This window comes from Bombina bombina, chromosome 3 (assembly GCF_027579735.1).
Source record: "Bombina bombina isolate aBomBom1 chromosome 3, aBomBom1.pri, whole genome shotgun sequence".
NCBI lineage: Eukaryota > Metazoa > Chordata > Amphibia > Anura > Bombinatoridae > Bombina > Bombina bombina.
Window position 1 is genome coordinate 1141705738 of NC_069501.1, and position 22658 is coordinate 1141728395.

General features: G+C 40.1%; 1 protein-coding gene across 5 annotated transcripts in view; it reads right to left on the reverse strand.

Moving 5' to 3' along the window:
* The window catches only part of ZMYM2 (zinc finger MYM-type containing 2), a 409791-nt gene that overhangs the window by 21836 nt on the left and 365297 nt on the right, over nt 1-22658 (reverse strand). For all 5 annotated transcript variants that reach the window (XM_053708531.1, XM_053708528.1, XM_053708530.1 and 2 more), the window contains 2 exons: nt 13494-13745; nt 13279-13399 (listed from right to left, as the gene is read on the reverse strand). In XM_053708531.1, coding sequence (XP_053564506.1) covers nt 13279-13399; nt 13494-13745 — 373 coding nt within the window. The remainder of the gene's footprint in view (nt 1-13278; nt 13400-13493; nt 13746-22658) is intronic.

The following is a 22658-nucleotide window of genomic DNA, read 5'->3' on the forward strand; positions in this document are numbered from 1 at the left end:
TTCCAAGAGAAGAGAGCTGGCCCCGATTTGTTCCAAGTTTATTCATAATGGGTACAGAGCCACTTTAATTTATCCTTCTAAACTCAGAGTGGTTGTGAGGGAGACAACACATATTTGAGGAGGGCCCAATGGCGGAAAAATTCTTTAAGACATTGGACACATAATTATATGACCAAACTATCTTTTTAACTAGCTAGATGATAGATCCTATGGCAAGGGTAGCTCATGGGATAGGGGACGGGAATGTCCTCTTTTTTTTTTCCTGCTCCCTTTCCCCTTTTGAGTTTTTTTTTTTCCTTGTTCTCTGTCCTCCCCTCTCCAAACTACAAGCTGACATCTGTTTCATACAGGAAACTCATTTAAATCTAGAGGAATCTTTAAAATTAAAGACATCATGGGTAAGAGAAATTTTTTCAGCCCCAAGTATTGGAAAAAAAAGGGGAGTGGCTATATTAGGGAAACGAGCCCAAGTGGAGATTTTACACTCGGATTGATTCTGGGGGGAGATTTGTCGTGGTGAAAATGAAAGCAGGCCAAGTGATCTACACACTTTGTAATGTATACGGTCCCAATGCAACGGACCCTGAGTTTTGGGACCTAATACAATCTAAACTCTTACTAATTAATGAAGGCTAACTGATCTTAGGAGGGGACTTTAACATGGCCCCACAATGCCCCCTAGACAGACTTAGAAATAATACTAAGCTATTAAACAGAAGAAAGATAGTCTTGATACTAAATTGTTTAATAAAATTAAACAGAACCTTGCAATACGGGACATTTGGAGACTCCAAAATCCCGACATCCAGGATTTTACGTGTCTCTCTAAAGCTCATAAAACACTCTCCAGGATCGACCTATTCTTGACCGATGAACGCCTTTGTATCACAAAGGTGAAGGTAGGAATAATGCCGATACTTTTATCCGATCATGGGCCTATTTTTCTGGAGCTTTGTCTGGGTCAATTAAAAACCAAATTACCAGGTTTCTTTTTTCCTTACCATCTTACCCCTGACTTAAAATTTAAAGACTGGCTTAGGAATAAGTTTAATGATTTTGCCCATTTTAACATTGATTATATACGGCGCCCAGATATTTTTTGGGAGACTGCCAAAGCAGTACTCAGAGGGGAAATCACGGCATACACCGCTATTCAAAACAAGAAGATAAGGGCAAGAGAGAAGGAAATACGCAACTCATTGATCAACTCTTATAACCATTTCTTACTTGAAAGAACCCCCCAAAACTGGGCAAGATATGTTCGTGCCAAAAGTGCTAGAGATACTTTTTTTATAACTCTGGAAACGCACAAAGAGCTTAGATTTCAAGCAAAGTTGTATAGATTTGTCAACAAATCAGGGAAAATGCTAGCTAAACTGATCAAAAATGAGAACAAAAAACCCACTAGAGACAAAATTCAACAGAACGGGAAACAATTATTGAAACCCGAAGAAATTTCGGACTTATTTTTACATTATTTTCAGGATCTCTATACATGTAAAGCTACCGAATTTTGGAGCAAAATTACTTATCCAACAGTGTCTCCTAAAGACATTGTCAGTCTTAACTCTCCCATCACAAGGGAAGAGATAGAGAAAACTATTCTTAAACTTTCTCTTAATAAAGCGGATGGCCCAGATGGTCTACCCAACGAGCTCTATAAAATTTTAGTAACAGAAATAGCTCCCTACCTGGGCAATCTCTACAATGATATCTTCATTAACGATAAAGTGCCCACGCCCTCTTTTTCTTCTTCATTTACTACCTTGATCTTGAAAGATGGGAAAGATCCCACCCGTAAAGAGTCATATAGACCAATTGCTCTATTAAACTCGGACTAGCAACCAGGCTCCAGATCATTCTAGCAAAAATAATTCACTCAGACCAAGCTGGTTTTCTTAACAAATGCAACTCTGTGGCAAAAATCAAGGAATTACTTGTTACAATGGAATTCATCCAGAAACAGTCTGGGGCAGTGGCGGGGAGAGAGGACCTCCCGGACTTGGCCATCCTGTCAATCGATGCAGAAAAAGCATTTGACTAACTCATAAACATATAACAACTTCTCTAATGAAATTTGGGATCAAGGGTAATTTTCCCAAATTCATTGAAAATATATATAACCAATCATATACAAGTCTGATAATAAATAAAATTGTCTCTTCCTCGATTGCATTGAACAGGGGCACGCACCAGGGTTGCCCTCTCTCCCCACTCCTTTTTGACGTAGCTATTGAACCTTTGGCAATTATGATAAGAAAATATCTGGACGGCATAAAAATCCGAAAACATGAAATGAAAATTGGACTATATGCAGACAATCTACTTATTTACCTGACCAACACGGAGCTAAATATACGAATAACTAATCACTTTGGTTCCTTTTCGGGCTACAAAGTAAATGCATCAAAATCCGAGCTACTTTGGCTTAGGAAAAGTACCAACCATATCTCAAATCTTCCCTTCAGGGAGGTCACAGAATCCTTTAAATATCTAGGGATTCACATCCCGATTGATTTGCGAGACTTGTATAAAATAAATATAACTCCAATCTACTTATTTACCTGACCAACACGGAGCTAAATATACCAAAACTGCTACGAATAACTAATCACTTTGGTTCCTTTTCGGGCTACAAAGTAAATGCATCAAAATCCGAGCTACTTTGGCTTAGGAAAAGTACCAACCATATCTCAAATCTTCCCTTCAGGGAGGTCACAGAATCCTTTAAATATCTAGGGATTCACATCCCGATTGATTTGCGAGACTTGTATAAAATAAATATAACTCCAATGCTCAACTATATTAAAGAAAAACTCAGAACCTGGCATAATTTACCATTATCAATATCTGGACGGTCAGCATTATTTAAGATGGCCTTGCTTCCAAAGCTGCTCTATGTCCTCCAGAACGTTCCAATAATCTTACTAGAAAAAGATGTCCGCTCTATTAATACTTAAATTAGACAATTCATTTGGCAGGGGAAAAGATCTAAGAATTCTTTTTTTAAACTGGCTGTGCCAAGAGAATTTGGAGGCTTAGCACTGCCAAATTTGAGATCTTACAATCTCTGTTTCGTAGCTCGCGTAGTGGTGGACTGGATCTTCTCCAAAAATTACGTAGTAAATAACGAGCTTGAATTAAATATATGTGAACCATTTCTTCCCATATCCCTGATTCACTCCCTGCCAAAAGATCTGCCAATAGATATCAAAGAACTTAAAACTTTATCGAATCCTCTCAAAGCGTGGTGGAAACTAACTAAATCTCTCTCTATAACTAGCTCTGCTTCGAAATACCTTCCTTTGGTAGGAAACCCCAATTTCCTAGCAGGCTTAAATTCATTGATCTTTAGTAGATGGCATAACATTGGCCTAGATAGGGTAATAATTTTAATTGACCAAGACAGAAAATGTGTTAAGTCTTTTGAGGAGTTGAAAAACGAATTTAATCTTCCCAACAAAGACTTCTTTGCTTATCTGCAGATAAGGCACTTTATTCTTGATCTAACCAAAGTGGTTGGCTGGAGCTGGACACTTGGTAAGATGGAAAGTTGATTAGCAATAACCCAGAATGGCTCTATGTCCATAGCCCCCTGTTATCATATTCTTGGTACCAATAAGGGTAGCCCCAATATGGAGAGGGTGGCTTCAATTTGGAACTCCCTTATCCCACATAATAATATTGAGTTAAGGACCCTCCAACTATCAGTGAGCAAAGTAGCAAGGACTACACTGTCAACTACTTGGCGCGATGCACATCTAAAACTTTTGCATAGGGCATACTTTACCCCAGAAAGAGGTCTCAGAGTTCGAAATCAAGAATTTAACAAGTGTCCTAAGTGTTCTTACCCTGCTGCGGATTTGATCCACATGTTTTGGCTCTGTCCCAGGATAAGAAATTTCTGGAATAAGCTAGAATATTGGCTTAAAAATAAACTGAAAATTGAGTCTTTAGCTTTTTCACTATTTCAAATCATACTATGTTTAAAACCTGAAGGTGGTTATCGGCCTAATGAAAAATTAGTGATTTTATTCATATTAGCCACTAGATATCTGATCTGCAAGAAATGGAAATTACGATCTCTGCCAACCATCTATGAAATTAGGAACTATTTAAAGAAACAATGTGTACTGGAACAAAGATACAAATAGACAACAAATCTGATTTAAGGAATTTTTTTGATAAATGGGCAGCACTTATTAAAACATTCCCAGAGAGAGAAATTGATTATCTGATCTTTCCATTTAAGAACTCAGATAGTTCTGCTTGGTATTTGGTAGATGGGAGGGGGGCAGAGAGCAATGAAGCGTCCCATTAACTTCCCCTTTCCTCCCTCCCTTACCCCTTTTCTTCCCTTCTTATTTCTCCCCCCTTTTTTTTCTCCTTCCTGTTGTTGTTTTTGTCGTTTGGTTTTTTTTTTGTTTGTTGTTTTCGTTCCTTCATAAAAAAACATAAAACTCCAACAAAGAGTAGTTAAAAGGGGAAACTTATGTGCCTCAGACTAATTAAACATGTATGTGGATTATCCATAGATGTTATGTACCTTTTTTCTCTTATTTTGATATGCCATGTACGATGCTAAAAATCTCATTTTCTTTGCATTTTTTGTATATATTGTTGGACTTAAAGGGACACTCAGGTTAAATAAAAATTTCATGATTCAGATACAGCATGTAATTTTAAACAACTTTCCAATTTACTTCCATAAAAAAAATATGCACAGTCTTTTATATTAATTTTTGAGTCACCAGGTCCTACTGAGCATGTGCAAGAATTCACAGACTATACGTATATGCATTTGTGTTTGGCTGATTGCTATCACATGGTACAAGGGGAGTGGAAATATACATAAATTGTTATAAAAAAATCTACTACTCATTTGAAGTTCAGACTAAGTGCTATTGCATTGTCTTGATATCTTGCATTTGTTGATTATGCAAATCTAATGTGTTGACTGGTCCTTTAAATAAAAGATTACAAAAATAACAATGAATAGGTTGTAAATCCCATCTACCTGAGGACTTTACAGGGATCCTAGGAACAGTAGACAGATAAAAACCTACCCTTCTGAGGCCTTGATCTGAAACCTATTCAATATCCTAAAATAAGAGCCCAAGGAACCTGAACAGACTAAAAAAATAGTTTGCTGAAAAAAAAGAAAGAAAGGTGTAACCTACCCCTACCAGAGCCTCTTGCAGACTTAGATGGGGGAGATTTCTTGAACTGCTTTTACCAGTTCCAGATAAACTAATGGGCACTGAACCTGACCGCATTCTCCAGAACATAAAGATTGGCCTGGTATTAAGCTTTGCAGCCTTGCAGGCAAATATGCTCAGGAGGATCAGTTATAGGTGCTAAATCATTTTGCAAATTCCAGAAGGAACCAGAGTATCTCTGATACTCGACAGAGGAAATCTATTTCTGAGCCCTGTTCTGACAAAAGGGACAAAAAACAAATTTATGTTTTTACCCGATACATTTCTTTCTTTCCGGATATGGAGAGTCCACAATGTCATTCAATTACTAGTGAGAATATCACTCCTGGCCAGCAGGAAGAGGCAAAGAGTGACCACAGCAAAGCTGTTAAGTGTCGCTCCCCTACCATAATCCCCAGTCATTCGACCTAAGGGAAATGGAAAAAGAATAACACCAAGGTGTAGAGGTGCCTGAGCTTTAGTAAAAAATAACTGTCTTAATAAAGGGTTGGGTCGTGGATTTTCCATATCCGGAAAGAAAGAAATTTATCAGGTAAGCATGAATTTTGTTTTCTTTCCTAAGATATGGAGAGTCCACAAAGGCAATTACTAGTGGGAACCAATACCCAAGCTAGAGGACACAGAATGAACAGGGAGGGAGAACAAGACAGGCAGACCTAAACAGAAGGCACCACTGCTTGAAGAACCTTTCTCCCAAAAGTGGCCTCAGCTGAGGAAAAAGCATCAAATTTGGAAAAAGTATTCAGAGAAGACCAAGTTGCAGCCTAGCAAAGCTGTTCCACAGAAGCTTCAACTTTGAAAGCCCAAGAAGAGGAGACAGCCGTAGTGGAATGAGGTGTACTTCTCTCAGGAGGCTGCTGTCCAGCAGTCTCATAAGCAAAAAGAATCACTTCTCAACCAGAGGGAGAGAGAAGTAGAAGTAGCCTTCTGACCCCTAAGCTTTCCTGAGAAACAAACAAACAGGGCAGAAGACTGGCAAAAATACTTCAAAGGACACAACCCAATTTTTTTCTTTCGTGATTCAGATAGAGCATGCAATTTTAAGCAACTTTCTAATGTATTCCTATTATCAAACTTCCTTCATTCTCTTGGTATCTTTATTTGAAATGCAAGAAGTTTAGATGCCGGCCCATTTTTGGTAAACCTGGGTTGTTCTTGATTGGTGGATAAATTCATCCACCAATGAAAAAGTGCTGCCCAGAGTACTGAACCAAAAATAGAGGCTTAGATGACTTTTTCAAATAAAGATAGCAAGAGAACGAAGAAAAATTGATAATAGGAGTAAATTAGAAAGTTGCTTAAAATTGCATGCTCTATCTGAATCACAAAAGAAACATTTTGGGTTCAGTGTCCCTTTAATCGCCTGTAGGTAGAATTTTAAGGCATGAATAACAAAGTTGTGCAACAGACGTTCTTTATGAGGATTGGGACAGAAAGAAGAAACAACAATTTCCTGATTAATATTTCTAACCAAAACCACTTTAGGAAGAAACTCCAATTTAGTACCAAGAACCGCCTTCTCCGCATGAAAGATAAGGTTAGGCGAATCACACTGCAAAGCCGAGAGTTCCGAAACTCTCTAAGCAGAAGAGATAGCAAGAAGAAACAAAGCCTTCCAAGATAGCAACTTAATATCTATGGAATGAATTGGCTCAAACGAAGCCTGCTGCAAAAACTTTTAGAACAAGATTAAGGCTCCAAGGAGGAGCAACAGGTTTAAACACAGGCCTGATTCTGGCCAGGGCCAGACAAAAAGACACCTGGCACATCGACCAGACGCTTGTGTAACAAAATAGATCATGCAGAAATCTGACCTTCCAGAGAACTGACTGCCAACCCTTTCTCCAGACCTTCCTGGAGAAAAGACAAAATGCTAGGAATCCTGACCCTACTCCAAGAGTAGCCCTTAGATTCACACCAATAAAGGTATAAAGGTACCTTAAGGTAAACAGGCCTGCGAGCCTGGCTCATGGTCTCAATGACCTACACAGAAAATCCACGCTTAGACATAACTAAGCGTTCAATCTCCAAGCAGTCAGCTTCAGAGAAACAAGATTTGGATGGAGGAATGGACCCCGAGTTAGAAGGTCCTTCCTCAGAGGCAACCTTCAAGGTGACGCCATAGAGGCTTGGGACGTTAGAGGAGAAAGCTGTAGCATTGCCTGAACAGCATCATCCTGAGAGAAATTGGGCTCAGAGGGCAACAATTTATCTTTAAATTTTAGTGTTCTAGCTAAGCATGCAACAAAGAATAGCATAGACAAAACAATTTGTGCCTCTACACATAACAAGCATTTCTCAAAAAACTCAGTTTTGGTCCATGTCCATAATACTAAATAAAAAATTCCCCAAATTGTAGACATTTTTTAAATACACAGTCACTTTAAGAATTTTTAATACCACAATTTGGCTGCCAGAAGTCTCTAAAACGATTGAATAGTATATTGACACTGAAGAGACAAATTCAATGACGCCGCTCCGCTCCATGAGTTAGCCTTCTAGCTAAGCAAGCAAAGAAAACCAACTGCCAAAATTTAAGTTTATACATAAATCCCTGTATAAAATGTAAGCCCTACACACAAAGTTTTGTTTTTTTCGTTTTGAAAAAGCTTTATTGAAACATAATTAATCTTACAAACTTGGCTCGTTACAATATGAGCCTCCTGCGGTTCCCACAGCAGGAAGGCATATACAGAATAGCGGCATTTTGACACTATGATTTACCAAGTCTTAGTCAATACATTGATAATAATAGAAATAATTTTTTCTTATTCAGATGGTGTAATAACGTACGCCAAACATTATGCACATATCCTTGAGTGTACCGAATCCTCAGTACACAGCAGTCAGGTTTGTATGTAATAAGAAGAGGAAGGGAAGAAAGTGGAAGGAAAGAAAGAAATTGAGAGCGTGAGGGGAAGAAGAGAAAAAAAAAAAAAGGGGGAAAGGGGTAGAGAAGTGAGGTCTTAGTTATAGTGAGCCTCAAGTCAGCCAGCAAGGTACATTGTACAGATGTTTCAGGTGTTCATAGGTTTCCAGAGCTCTAACATATACTCATGTAGCTCGATTTTATCATCTCTCAAGTATCTGAAGCGCTCTAATTGCAAGTACCTGTTCGTGTGGCTTTTCCAATCAGTAAGGGTGGGCACCTTGATGATCTTCCAATTTTTGGGGATGAGAGATTTAGCACTGTTAAGCATTATGTATAGAAGTTGCTTTTTGGGTTTATCAGTGATTTTAGGGAGGCCGTGGAAAAGCAGTAATCCAGGTCCCCTGTCCAACGTGATTTGTAGGTTGGTGTCTATTATGTCTATTATGTCTAAGATACCCTGCCAGTAAGTTTTGATTAATCCGCAGTGCCACCATATATGTGAGAGAGTTCCCTGTTCCCGCACCCCCTCCAACACATCCCATCTGTTTGTTTGTAAATCTTTTGTAACCTGTTGAGTGTAAGGTACCACCGAGAAAGAAATTTTTAGTTGGACTCGAGAAGTCTAGCAGAGACTGATCCTTTTGTGTGGTTAAGGAATATTTTCTGCCATTCTTTGTCAGTGGGGTGGGGGGTTAGTTCCCTATTCCACTGTGTAGTGAAAGATGGAAGGGGTGTTTCTGTGTGTGATAGTAATGCGCGGTACATTATTGATATTAAGTGGCCTGGAGTGCTGGGGAGTAAACAGAGTGTTAAGTAAGGTTAATGGTTTAGTTAGGAGCTCTGCGTGTTTATGTGTCATCAAAAAATGTTGAAGTTGTAAATGAAAATACCAGGAGGCCTGGAGGCCAGAGGCCTGGAGGCCAGAGTCCACCAGTTCCTCCCTTTTCTTGAGTTTTCTATTTGAAAACAGCCTATAGAATGCACTTTGCTCCAGGTGTGTTTTGTTTAGTGTCAGGTTTTGTGTGTTCGTGAAAGGAATATCCGGATTTTGTATGAATGGACTAAGTGGAGAAGGATTTGTGGAAATGTGGGGAAATTCTATCAAGGTTTTATCCCACTGTGAAAAAAACTCTTTAAGGAGCATATAAGAACCGACTACACTGGGTCTGGCCTTAGGAGAGATCCACCCCAAGGATCCCACGTTACAAGTTCCTAGTATTTCCCTCCCGATTAGCACCCATGTTTTTTGGGCGTGGTTATTGCTCCATTCAGTAAATTAATGTCTTTCTTATACAAAAGTAGATTAGGAACCCCCAGCACTCCCCGCTCCTTTGTCTGGTACAATGTGCTTCTTGCTATTCATGGCCTAATACCCTCACAAATAAACTCCTCGATTATGACCTGTAGTCGCTGTAGATAAGTTGTTGGAAAAGGGACTGGAAGGGTCTGCAAATATAAAACATGAGGAAGGACGTTCATTTTAATTAAACCGATACTTCCCAGCCAGGAGACTTTTTTGTTTATCCATGAGGATAGGTCACATGTAACCGAATGCAGTAAGTGTGTGTAGTTGGCCTCAAAGAGAGAATCAGGTGATGCTGTTATATTGACCCCAAGGTATTTGAGGATGCGGGTTTGTAAACGTAGTGAGCAAGTGTCCGAGATTTGGCACAACATAGTTTGGGGAAGATTTATATTTAGTATTTCCGATTTAGTTTGGTTCAGACTGAAATTGGATTCTCTGCCATATTCCTCGAATTCTCTCAGATTCAGGGAGTGACACTAAGGGGTCAAACAATAATAGGACATCGTCCACGTATAGTGATAGCTTGTGTTCATGTTGGCCTATCTAGATCAATGATATTTAATTGTTTTCCCTAATTTTTTGCGCCAGCACCTCTATTGTCAAGGCGAAAAGGAGGGGAGATAACAGGCATCCCTGTCGGGTGCCGTTGTTGATACGGAAGGGTTCTGACAAGATATTATTTATTTTATTATTTGCACTGTGGGTACCGAGTAGAGAGAAAACCTTATTTATAAAGTGGCTTCCAAAAGTTCATCTTCGACAGGGTAGCTCTGAGAAAAGGCCAGCTCACCCTATCGAAGGCCTTCTCAGCGTCAGAGACCAAAATGGATGGTATGTTATTGCAGTGTGCAAAGTTCATTAGAAGGGCGGCTTTTATTGTGTTGTCCCTGGCCTCGCGGCCAGGGACAAACCCCACTTGATCAGGGGATACCAGTTTCGGTAGGAATTTATTCAGCCTTGCTGAGAGAACCTTAGCGAATATTTTTAGATCAACATTAAGGAGCGAAATTGGTCTGAAATTTTCAGGGTGGTTTGCTGGGTTTAGGTATGGTGGTGATGTGGGCTAATAACATTGTAGAGGGGAACTCTTGTGTAATTCCTATTTCATTAAATAAAGTCGTCAAGTGTGGAGTGAGTATGTGCTTAAACAATTTATAATATTTGGCGCTGAACCCGTCAGGACCAAGGCTCTTGCCTACCGGTATTTCAGCAATGGCCTGGGCCACTTCATCTGTGGAGATAAGTGATTCTAATTCCCCAGCCTCCTCTTGTGATAGGGAAGGTAGTGTAAGGGAGTTGAGATAAGAGTCGATGGCTTGCATATGTGAGTCTTTATCCCCCCCTATATGATCCTCATCTGTGCTCTGTATATTATATAATTTGTGGTAGTATGTTCTCAAAACTTCTGCAATAGCAGGACTGTCTTCACCCCGGTCAAGGATGGAGTGTATATGTGACTTTAGTTTTCTTTTCAAGTCCCTTGCTAATAGTTTACCTGGTTTGCCTCCAAATTCTAAAAAAAATTTATGAAGTTTTAATGCTGTCTTTTGATCAATGGAATGAAGATTTTGTATTTCCTCCCTTGCGTGTTGGAGGTCTGATTTGAGTAAGCTGTCATTTGGTAGTTTCTTATGTCGTCTTTCTAAATCTTGTATTTTAGTTAATAGGGTTGTGTATTTTATTCTAGTTTGCTTAGAGATCAGAAACTTTTGTTTGATAAGCTCTCCCCTGAGTACACATTTATGCGCCTCCCATATAGTATGGGTGAGTGATTCGGGTATATTATTGTGTTGGAAGAATTCCTGAAGTGTGTTTTCGACTTGCATTTTAACAACCTGATTATTAAGCATGAAGTCATCAAATCTCCATATGAAGGGGTGTGTAGGAATTGTAGGCCAGATTAACTTACAAATCACCAGAGCATGGTCAGACCACGTCATGGGGAGTACCTGTGTGTCCGTGACTAGCGCTAGTGTGGATTGGTCTGTAAATATATAGTAAATTCTGGTGAAGAGGCTGTGGGGATGCAAGAAAAACGTGTAATCTCGATTTATTGGATATAAGGTGTGCCATGTATCATGAACTGCCAGTTCTTCAAGTATGTTGTTACATTGTTTAATCACTTTCTTTGAGATAGAAGCTGTAGTTCTAGATGTCTAATTGAGGATCTAATGGAATGTTAAAGTCACCACTAATTATTAGTGCGCCTTTACGCAATTCCAGAATTTTATTCGTAAGAGAAGTCATAAACTTGTTCTGTTGTCGATTTGGAAAATATGCATTAACCAAAGTGACCATCCTGTTGTGTAGAGTGCCCACCACTATTAAAAATCTTCCTTCCGGGTCCCTTTCTAAGTGTGTGGTACACAAAGGGGAGGAATGTTTCATCAGTATCCCAACCCCGTTCTTTTTCTGACTGTTTGAGGCAAAATATGAAGTGGGAAACTTAGAGTTGTGCCAATGCGGCTCTCTACCCCTTTTAAAGTGGGTCTCTTGAATAAATAATATATCACATTGTAGCCTAATGGCATCTCTAATCAAGTGAGACCTCTTCTCTGGAATGTTTAGCCCCTTAGTGTTCAGTGTCAGCACCGTCAAATTATGTGTCATATGTAATGGCATTTTGGTGTGGGGAAGGGAGAGAAAAAAAAACAAATGGAAGTAGCACTTTTCCAGATGTCGAGAACGCTTGTCCTAAGCATCCATAAAGCAGAGATGGCAGGAGCCTCTGGCAAAAACTGTTTATTGTTGCACTGATGTATGGCGTCAGTGAGTGGGTCCGTAGTGCCGCCAGGGATGGCTCCGTGTACAAAAGTTCTTTCCAGTTCCCTTCTGTCTCATTTAACATAGCACCCCAGGGCTACCTATGATGCTTCAGTTAGGGATAGATTTTGGGTAATCTGCGACCCTATTTTGGCATAATTCGGATGTGGGGCTTGAGAGTCAGGAATCAAGCAGCCATTCTGCACGGCCAGGCTCCGCCCCCCGCTCATACTCAAAGTATTTTAACAAGATTAGACCAGAGGTAAAACATCCCAATAAAGGGAAGATTAACCCCTAGACTCAACATATATAATGTGCCTGCCCACTGCCAAAGAAAATCCTGCATAAGGGATTTTAAAAATGTCCCTATCTACTGCATATGACATATTCTTCTGAAGTGCAAGTCTCCAAGACCTAGAAGACAAATTCACTTACCTGCAGTCTAGCTGTCCGGCAGGAAGACAGCTCACAAGGCGTGAAAGGACACATACTCGTTACTGAGACCTGTAGAAAAAGAAAGAACAGAGTAACCAACTCTGGCTTTCTGTACCATGGGCAGCAATGTGTTAGGAAACAAAGCAATGACTACCTCACAACTTCCTAACTGCTTAAAAGTCACCACTACTCTACTGAAGAGATTGACGTGGACTCCAAGTGACCCAAATCCTCTGTCCTTTAAAGTATATTCTGTCCTTTAAAGTATATTTTGTAACACAAGACAGGAGGATTCTTCCTCGAAGAGGGAGAAACTATATTGAAGTTAAAAAAATGACTACGGATATCATGGAAATGTGGGAGTGATTAAAGCTCTGTTGTGTGAGGTGTTTTGCCTCTTCCTGTAAGACTGGACTTTATTTCCACATGTGACGGCTTGTGGGTTCTAACATTTAAAAAAAAGAAAAAAGTTATATTGAGAGTATAAGACCGCTACAAACAATATAAGACAGTTACAAAATTCTACCTTTTTAGCAACAAAGCATAACACTGCAAAATCATGGAGGGGGAAAAAACTCATTTTATAGCAGTGATTATTCTTTTCTTCTACCAGAATATCTAATAGCAGCTGAGAAAAAAAAAATTGTGAGTGAAAACACAGATCATAAAAATACTATTCTTACCTTCTAGAAAGATAGTATTCAAACATTTTTACAGGACATCGCGAGGGGTCAGCTGTGTTTTCAATTTGTTCAAATACTGGCTCATCATCCTCATGTTTTCTTTTACCAATCTCAATTTTACCTTTAAGAAAAAGTGAAAATGTAAATCATTTTTTCTCAATTCAAAATTTCTATCAGAACATCTTTCACATGATTCCCCAACAATATAAACTTACCTTCACTATCATTTTCACAAAGTGATGAAACTTGATATTGAAGACAAGCCTTGTTTTCTTTAGTGAGAGGGTTCTTTTTCAATTGTCTAAAAACGGTGCCAAAGGAAAGTCGCATGTGCTGTTCTACTGTCTTCAAATTAAAATACTTTGTGTTGAAATAGAACAAGGTGAATAATAAGGTCGTAGGGGAATGGGATCCAAGTTGATTAAGCTGCCAAAGATAATCTTCTTCAAGTCGAGAGAAAATAGAACCTTAAGGTGAAAAATGCATTCATTTTAAAAAGCATTCTAAAAGAAATCAGGCAAAAGCAAGTATCTCTGGGAATTAAAATATTAAGAACCATTGTAAATGGATAATTTTGTTGATAATGGAAAACCATATCTATCGCTCTCTATCTTTTAAAAAAAAAAAAAAAATCTACATTATTGTAATGTGTAAAGCACTGCCATTTTCAACAGCACCAAGTTCATAAGCAAAATGCAAAAAACCATACATAAAAGGTAGAATGCATTAGCAAACAAAAAAATGCTTACCTAATAAACCAATTTATTTCATGGTGGTTAGAGCCCTCGATCCATTACTCCTTAGAATTACTCTTCACCACTAGGAGGCGGCAAATATTGCCAAACCCCAAAATCTCTATAAAACCCCTCCCACCTCACAAATACCTCAGTCTTAAAGCCAAGCAAAATGAGGTAAGAAAAAGGAATAAGAGCCACAAAAGAAGCAGGGGAGAAAAATAAATGTGCTAAAGAAAAAAAATAACTACCAAAAAACATAAGGGTGGGGGGGTCTCATGGACTCGGCACTATGAAAGAAATTAATTTATGATGGAAGAATAAATTATGTTTCCTTTCATACAGGTGGTGAGAGTCCACGATCCATTACTCCTGGGAATACCCAAGCTATGGAGTCAATGAGTAACAACATAGGGAGCGATTTAAGGGGACATTCTACACTAGATTTTTCTTTGCATAAATGTTTTGTAGCTGATCCATTTATATTGCCCATACAGTTTTTTGGGTTTTTTTTCAAACAAATGTATAGTTTTGCTTTAAACATTGCTCTGATTTTCAGACTCCTAACCAAGCCCCAATTTTTTAGGAGAATACCGATGTATACCTACTCCAGCTTGCTTCTGTTTCTGTAAAGGGTCTTTTCATATGCAAAGGAAGGGGGGAGGGTCTTTTTCCCCCACTTGCAGTGGGTGTTTCAGCTACATTTTTAACAGAGCTAAACTGGGAGCTTCTAAGCAAGTTTTTAAACAGTTTTATAGTGGATTTTTAGAGTATCTGAGCATATTATTCTTCATAGTAGTGTATACCAGTTAAATGAAAATTGGTATATACTGTCCCTTTAAAACATGTTTTTTCACTGAGAAATTAAATCCACAACAAAAATCAGACTTTCAACCAAGAGGCCAAAGAAACAGAGGAAACTGAACCTCCCTAGGACCAGAAAATAAATGAACAAACTAGAAATTTGTCTTAAAGGGACATGAAACCCCAAAATTTTCTCTTTCATGATTTAGGTAGAACATAGAATTTTTAAAACTTTCCATTTTACTTCTATTATCAAATTTGCTTCATTCTCTTGGTATTTCTTGAAGGAGCAGCAATGCACTACCGGTTTCTATCTGAACACATGGGTGAGCCAAAGACAATCATTATATATGGAAAAACTTAGCGGGAAAATTAAATATTTGGTGGGAAATTTTTTGGCGCCAAAAAAAAATGGCACACAATGATGACACGTCATCACCTATGACACAAATAGCATCATCACATGCGCGACATGCAAAGCTGAAGAGTATTTCTAATACACCTATCACTCTAAAAAGCAGGTAAGAATTTTGATTGTATATACAAAAAAACAAAATGTACCAAAATAAAGCCTAATTGATACTTTATTATGGCTGCATAAAATTTGATTATCAACATTCCATGAGGCTAACATAATACTTAGCATCCTAATTTATAAATAACTAGCTCCAAAAAAAAACCTGTATGTTTCACAGACTCTACCAACCTTGACAAATATTTAGCCACAAATAAAGTCGCTAAAAATGCACTGAATTACTGACTCAAGGCATGTTTACAAACAATATATAACAACTTTACTCAAAAAGTGCCCAATCCATAGCTGAGAGTGTCTTACTTAATAAAAGTATATACTTACCGTGTAAGACACCCCTTCCACATATAGCAGACAGCCAAACCAGTACTGAAACATATCAGAAGAGGTAATGGTAGATGAGTATAATGTCGATCTGTAAAGGGAGGCAGCAGATGAATCTCTGTGACCGATTTACAGAGAGCCTTAGAATAGATTTCCCATAGGCGAAAACATGGTGTCTTCAGGCAATACTCCCTTCACATCAATCAGACAAACACTGTACTCAGAGAGGAATTGGACTTCAAAATGCTTAGAAGCGCCATTCACAGAAGAAAATCAAGCACAACTTGCTTCACCAAGGCAAAGTTTGTAAAACTGAGGTGTGAGTGAGGTGGGAGGTGTGAGTGAGGTGGGAGGTGTATTTATAGGCATTTGGTGGTTTGGGAAACTTTGCCCCCTCCTGGTAGGAATATATATCCCATATGTCACTAGCTCATGGACTCGTTACTAACATGAAAGAAAATAAGTCTATAAAACTGCCTTATCCTGATATATAACAAAAAAATAAGATGAGGAATACAAAAAAGAGCAGATAACTCAAACTCTTCTAGCAAAAAGATAGCCAAAATAACACTTTCTAAAAAAATAATTTAAAATCCACCTTATGCATAGGTTCAAAAGGAGGAGCCCACAAAACCCTTAACACCAAGTTAAGATTCCATGGAGGAGAAATTGGATTGATTACAGGTTTAATATGGACCAGAGCCTGAACAAAACCATGAATATCAGGAACATTAGCAATCTTCCTGTAGCAAAAACCCGAAAGAGCAGAAATCTCCCCTTTTAGAGAACTGGCAGATTAAGCATGGCAGAAAAAAAAGGATCTACACACCAAGAAATAAAAGCCTCCCAGACCTTGTGATAGGTGGCAGAGGAATAGGCCAATGAGGGCAGCTGAACCAGATCTGCATACCAAATCCTGCTAGGCCTCGCTGGGGCAATCAGAATTATTGAAGACTTCTCTTTGGATATCACTCTGGGAAGAAGTAGAGGAGGAAACATAAGCAAGCTGATCATGCGACACAAAAGTGACAGATCTCAGTCAGTTATTTCTAAGTTGAAATGTCCTGAAAACCGTTATTCTTCTAAAGTAAATATGCCCCAGTAGTCTCCAAATAAGTTATCCCAAAGGAGTAGCTTGGGTCAGAAGCAGCTTCTTAGGTAGATGATATAGCTATTTCAAACAAAAACATAATTTATGTAAGAACTTACCTGATAAATTAATTTCTTTCATATTGGAAAGAGTCCATGAGCTAGTGACGTATGGGATATACAATCCTACCAGGAGCGGCAAAGTTTCCCAAACCTCAAAATGCCTATAAATACACCCCTCACCACACACACAATTCAGTTTAACGAATAGCCAAGTAGTGGGGTGATAAAGAAAGGAGTAAAAAGCATCAACAAAGAAATTTGGAATAATTGTGCTTTATACAAAAAATCATAAGCACCATAAAAAGGGTGGGCCTCATGGACTCTTGCCAATATGAAAGAAATGAATTTATCAGGTAAGTTCTTACATGAATTATGTTTTCTTTCATGTAATTGGCAAGAGTTCATGAGCTAGTGACGTATGGGATATCAAATACCCAAAATGTGGAATTCCACGCAAGAGTCACGAGGGAGGGATAAAAAAATTAACAGTAAAATGCTGAAAAAAACAGAATTTATGTTTACCTGATAAATTACTTTCTCCAACGGTGTGTCCGGTCCACGGCGTCATCCTTACTTGTGGGATATTCTCTTCCCCAACAGGAAATGGCAAAGAGCCCAGCAAAGCTGGTCACATGATCCCTCCTAGGCTCCGCCTACCCCAGTCATTCGACCGACGTTAAGGAGGAATATTTGCATAGGAGAAACCATATGATACAGTGGTGACTGTAGTTAAAGAAAATAAATTATCAGACCTGATTAAAAAACCAGGGCGGGCCGTGGACCGGACACACCGTTGGAGAAAGTAATTTATCAGGTAAACATAAATTCTGTTTTCTCCAACATAGGTGTGTCCGGTCCACGGCGTCATCCTTACTTGTGGGAACCAATACCAAAGCTTTAGGACACGGATGAAGGGAGGGAGCAAATCAGGTCACCTAAATGGAAGGCACCACGGCTTGCAAAACCTTTCTCCCAAAAAATAGCCTCAGAAGAAGCAAAAGTATCAAACTTGTAAAATTTGGTAAAAGTGAGCAGTGAAGACCAAGTCGCTGCCCTACATATCTGATCAACAGAAGCCTCGTTCTTGAAGGCCCATGTGGAAGCCACAGCCCTAGTGGAATGAGCTGTGATTCTTTCAGGAGGCTGCCGTCCGGCAGTCTCGTAAGCCAATCTGATGATGCTTTTAATCCAAAAAGAGAGAGAGGTAGAAGTTGCTTTTTGACCTCTCCTTTTACCAGAATAAACAACAAACAAGGAAGATGTTTGTCTAAAATCCTTTGTAGCATCTAAATAGAATTTTAGAGCGCGAACAACATCCAAATTGTGCAACAAACGTTCCTTCTTCGAAACTGGTTTCGGACACAAAGAAGGCACGACTATCTCCTGGTTAATGTTTTTGTTAGAAACAACTTTTGGAAGAAAACCAGGTTTAGTACGTAAAACCACCTTATCTGCATGGAACACCAGATAAGGAGGAAAACACTGCAGAGCAGATAATTCTGAAACTCTTCTAGCAGAAGAAATTGCAACCAAAAACAAAACTTTCCAAGATAATAACTTAATATCAACGGAATGTAAGGGTTCAAACGGAACCCCCTGAAGAACTGAAAGAACTAAGTTGAGACTCCAAGGAGGAGTCAAAGGTTTGTAAACAGTCTTGATTCTAACCAGAGCCTGAACAAAGGCTTGAACATCTGGCACAGCTGCCAGCGTTTTGTGAAGTAACACAGACAAGGCAGAAATCTGTCCCTTCAAGGAACTTGCAGATAATCCTTTCTCCAATCCTTCTTGAAGAAAGGATAGAATCCTAGGAATCTTTACCTTGTCCCAAGGGAATCCTTTAGATTCACACCAACAGATATATTTTTTCCATATTTTGTGGTAAATTTTTCTAGTTACAGGCTTTCTGGCCTGAACAAGAGTATCAATAACAGAATCTGAGAACCCTCACTTTGATAAGATCAAGCGTTCAATCTCCAAGCAGTCAGCTGGAGTGGGACCAGATTCGGATGTTCGAACGGACCTTGAACAAGAAGGTCTCGTCTCAAAGGTAGCTTCCATGGTGGAGCCGATGACATATTCACCAGATCTGCATACCAAGTCCTGCGTGGCCACGCAGGAGCTATCAAGATCACCGACGCCCTCTCCTGATTGATCCTGGCTACCAGCCTGGGGATGAGAGGAAACGGCGGGAATACATAAGCTAGTTTGAAGGTCCAAGGTGCTACTAGTGCATCTACTAGAGTCGCCTTGGGATCCCTGGATCTGGACCCGTAGCAAGGAACCTTGAAGTTCTGACGAGAGGCCATCAGATCCATGTCTGGAATGCCCCACAGTTGAGTGATTTGGGCAAAGATTTCCGGATGGAGTTCCCACTCCCCCGGATGCAATGTCTGACGACTCAGAAAATCCGCTTCCCAATTTTCCACTCCTGGGATGTGGATTGCAGACAGGTGGCAGGAGCGAGTCTCCGCCCATTGAATGATTTTGGTCACTTCTTCCATCGCCAGGGAACTCCTTGTTCCCCCCTGATGGTTGATGTACGCAACAGTCGTCATGTTGTCTGATTGAAACCGTATGAACTTGGCCCTCGCTAGCTGAGGCCAAGCCTTGAGAGCATTGAATATCGCTCTCAGTTCCAGAATATTTATCGGTAGAAGAGATTCTTCCCGAGACCAAAGACCCTGAGCTTTCAGGGATCCCCAGACCGCGCCCCAGCCCATCAGACTGGCGTCGGTCGTGACAATGACCCACTCTGGTCTGCGGGAGGTCACCCCTTGTGACAGGTTGTCCAGGGACAGCCACCAACGGAGTAAGTCTCTGGTCCTCTGATTTACTTGTATCTTCAGAGACAAGTCTGTATAGTCCCCATTCCACTGACTGAGCATACACAGTTGTAATGGTCTTAGATGAATGCGCGCAAAAGGAACTATGTCCATTGCCGCTACCATCAAACCTATCACTTCCATGCACTGCACTATGGAAGGAAGAGGAACGGAATGAAGTATCCGACAAGAGTTTAGAAGTTTTGATTTTCTGGTCTCTGTCAGAAAAATCCTCATTTCTAAGGAGTCTATTATTGTTCCCAAGAAGGGAACTCTTGTCGACGGAGATAGAGAACTCTTTTCCACGTTCACTTTCCATCCGTGAGATCTGAGAAAGGCCAGGACTATGTCCGTGTGAGCCTTTGCTTGAGGAAGGGACGACGCTTGAATCAGAATGTCGTCCAAGTAAGGTACTACAGCAATGCCCCTTGGTCTTAGCACCGCCAGAAGGGACCCTAGTACCTTTGTGAAAATCCTTGGAGCAGTGGCTAATCCAAAGGAAGCGCCACGAACTGGTAATGCTTGTCCAGGAATGCGAACCTTAGGAACCGATGATGTTCCTTGTGGACAGGAATATGTAGATACGCATCCCTTAAAACCACCGTGGTCAAGAATTGACCTTCCTGGATGGAAGGATTGTTCGAATGGTTTCCATTTTGGACGATGGAACCTTGAGAAACTAGTTTAGGATCTTGAGATCTAAGATTGGTCTGAACGTTCCCTCTTTTTTGGGAACTACGAACAGATTGGAGTAGAACCCCATCCCTCGTTCTATTAATGGAACAGGATGAATCACTTCCAGAAGATAACCTTGGGAGACTATTTCTAGCGCCCAAGGATCCAGAACATCTCTTGCCCAAGCCTGAGTGAAGAGAGAGAGTCAGCCCCCCACCAAATCCGGTCCCGGATCGGGGGCCCGCATCTCATGCTGTCTTGGGAGCAGTGGCAGGTTTCTTGGCCTGCTTTCCTTTGTTCCAGCCTTGCAATGGTCTCCAGGCTGGATTGGCTTGAGAAGTATTACCCTCCTGCTTAGAGGACGTAGCACTTGGGGCTGGTCCGTTTCTGCGAAAGGGACGAAAATTAGGTTTATTTTTGGCCTTGAAAGACCTATCCTGAGGAAGGGCGTGGCCCTTGCCCCCAGTGATATCAGAGATAATCTCTTTCAAGTCAGGGTCAAACAGTGTTTTCCCCTTGAAAGGAATGTCAAACAATTTGTTCTTGGAAGACGCATCCGCTGACCAAGATTTTAACCAAAGCGCTCTGCGCGCCACAATAGCAAACCCAGAATTTTTCGCCGCTAACCTAGCCAATTGCAAGGTGGCGTCTAGGGTGAAAGAATTAGCCCATTTAAGAGCACGAATTCTGTCCATAATCTCCTCATAAGAAGAAGAATTACTAATAATCGCCTTTTCTAGCTCATCGAACCAGAAACACGCGGCTGTAGTGACAGGGACAATGCATGCAATTGGTTGTAGAAGGTAACCTTGCTGAACAAACATCTTTTTTAGCAAACCTTCTAATTTTTTATCCATAGGATCTTGGAAAGCACAACTATCTTCTATGGGTATAGTGGTGCGCTTGTTTAGAGTAGAAACCGCCCCCTCGACCTTGGGGACTGTCTGCCATAAGTCCTTTCTGGGGTCGACTATAGGAAACAATTTTTTAAATATGGGGGGAGGTACGAAAGGTATACCGGGCCTGTCCCATTCTTTATTAACAATGTACGCCACCCGCTTGGGTATAGGAAAAGCTTCGGGGGGCCCCGGGGCCTCTAGGAACTTGTCCATTTTACATAGTGTTTCTGGAATGACCAGAAAATCACAATCATCCAAATTGGATAACACCTCCTTAAGCAGAGCGCGGAGATGTTCCAACTTAAATTTAAAAGTAATCACATCAGGTTCAGCTTGTTGAGAAATTTTTCCTGAATCTGAAATTTCTCCCTCAGACAAAACCTCCCTGGCCCCCTCAGACTGGTGTAGGGGCCCTTCAGAAACAATATCATCAGCGTCCTCATGCTCTTCAGTATTTTCTAAAACAGAGCAGTCGCGCTTTCGCTGATAAGTGGGCATATTGGCTAAAATGTTTTTGATAGAATTATCCATTACAGCCGTTAATTGTTGCATAGTAAGGATTATTGGCGCGCTAGATGTACTAGGGGCCTCCTGTATGGGCAAGACTGGTGTAGACGAAGGAGGGGATGATGCAGTACCATGCTTACTCCCCTCACTTGAGGAATCATCTTGGGCATCATTTTTACTAAATTTTTTATGACATAAATCACATCTATTTAAATGAGAAGGAACCTTGGCTTCCCCACAGTCAGAACACAATCTATCTGGTAGTTCAGACATGTTAAACAGGCATAAACTTGATAACAAAGCACAAAAAACGTTTTAAAATAAAACCGTTACTGTCACTTTAAATTTTAAACTGAACACACTTTATTACTGCAATTGCGAAAAAGTATGAAGGAATTGTTCAAAATTCACCAAAATTTCACCACAGTGTCTTAAAGCCTTAAAAGTATTGCACACCAAATTTGGAAGCTTTAACCCTTAAAATAACGGAACCGGAGCCGTTTTTATATTTAACCCCTTTACAGTCCCTGGAATCTGCTTTGCTGAGACCCAACCAAGCCCAAAGGGGAATACGATACCAAATGATGCCTTCAGAAAGACTTTTCTATGTATCAGAGCTCCACACACATGCAGCTGCATGTCATGCTGTTCTCAAAAACAAGTGCGCCATACCGGCGCGAAAATGAGGCTCTGACTATGATTAGGGAAAGCCCCTATAGAATAAGGTGTCTAAAACAGTGCCTGCCGATATTATTTTACAAAAAATACCCAGATTAAATGATTCCTCAAGGCTAAATATGTGTAAATATGATCGATTTAGCCCAGAAAATGTCTACAGTCTTAATAAGCCCTTGTGAAGCCCTTATTTACTGTCTGAATAAAAATGGCTTACCGGATCCCATAGGGAAAATGACAGCTTCCAGCATTA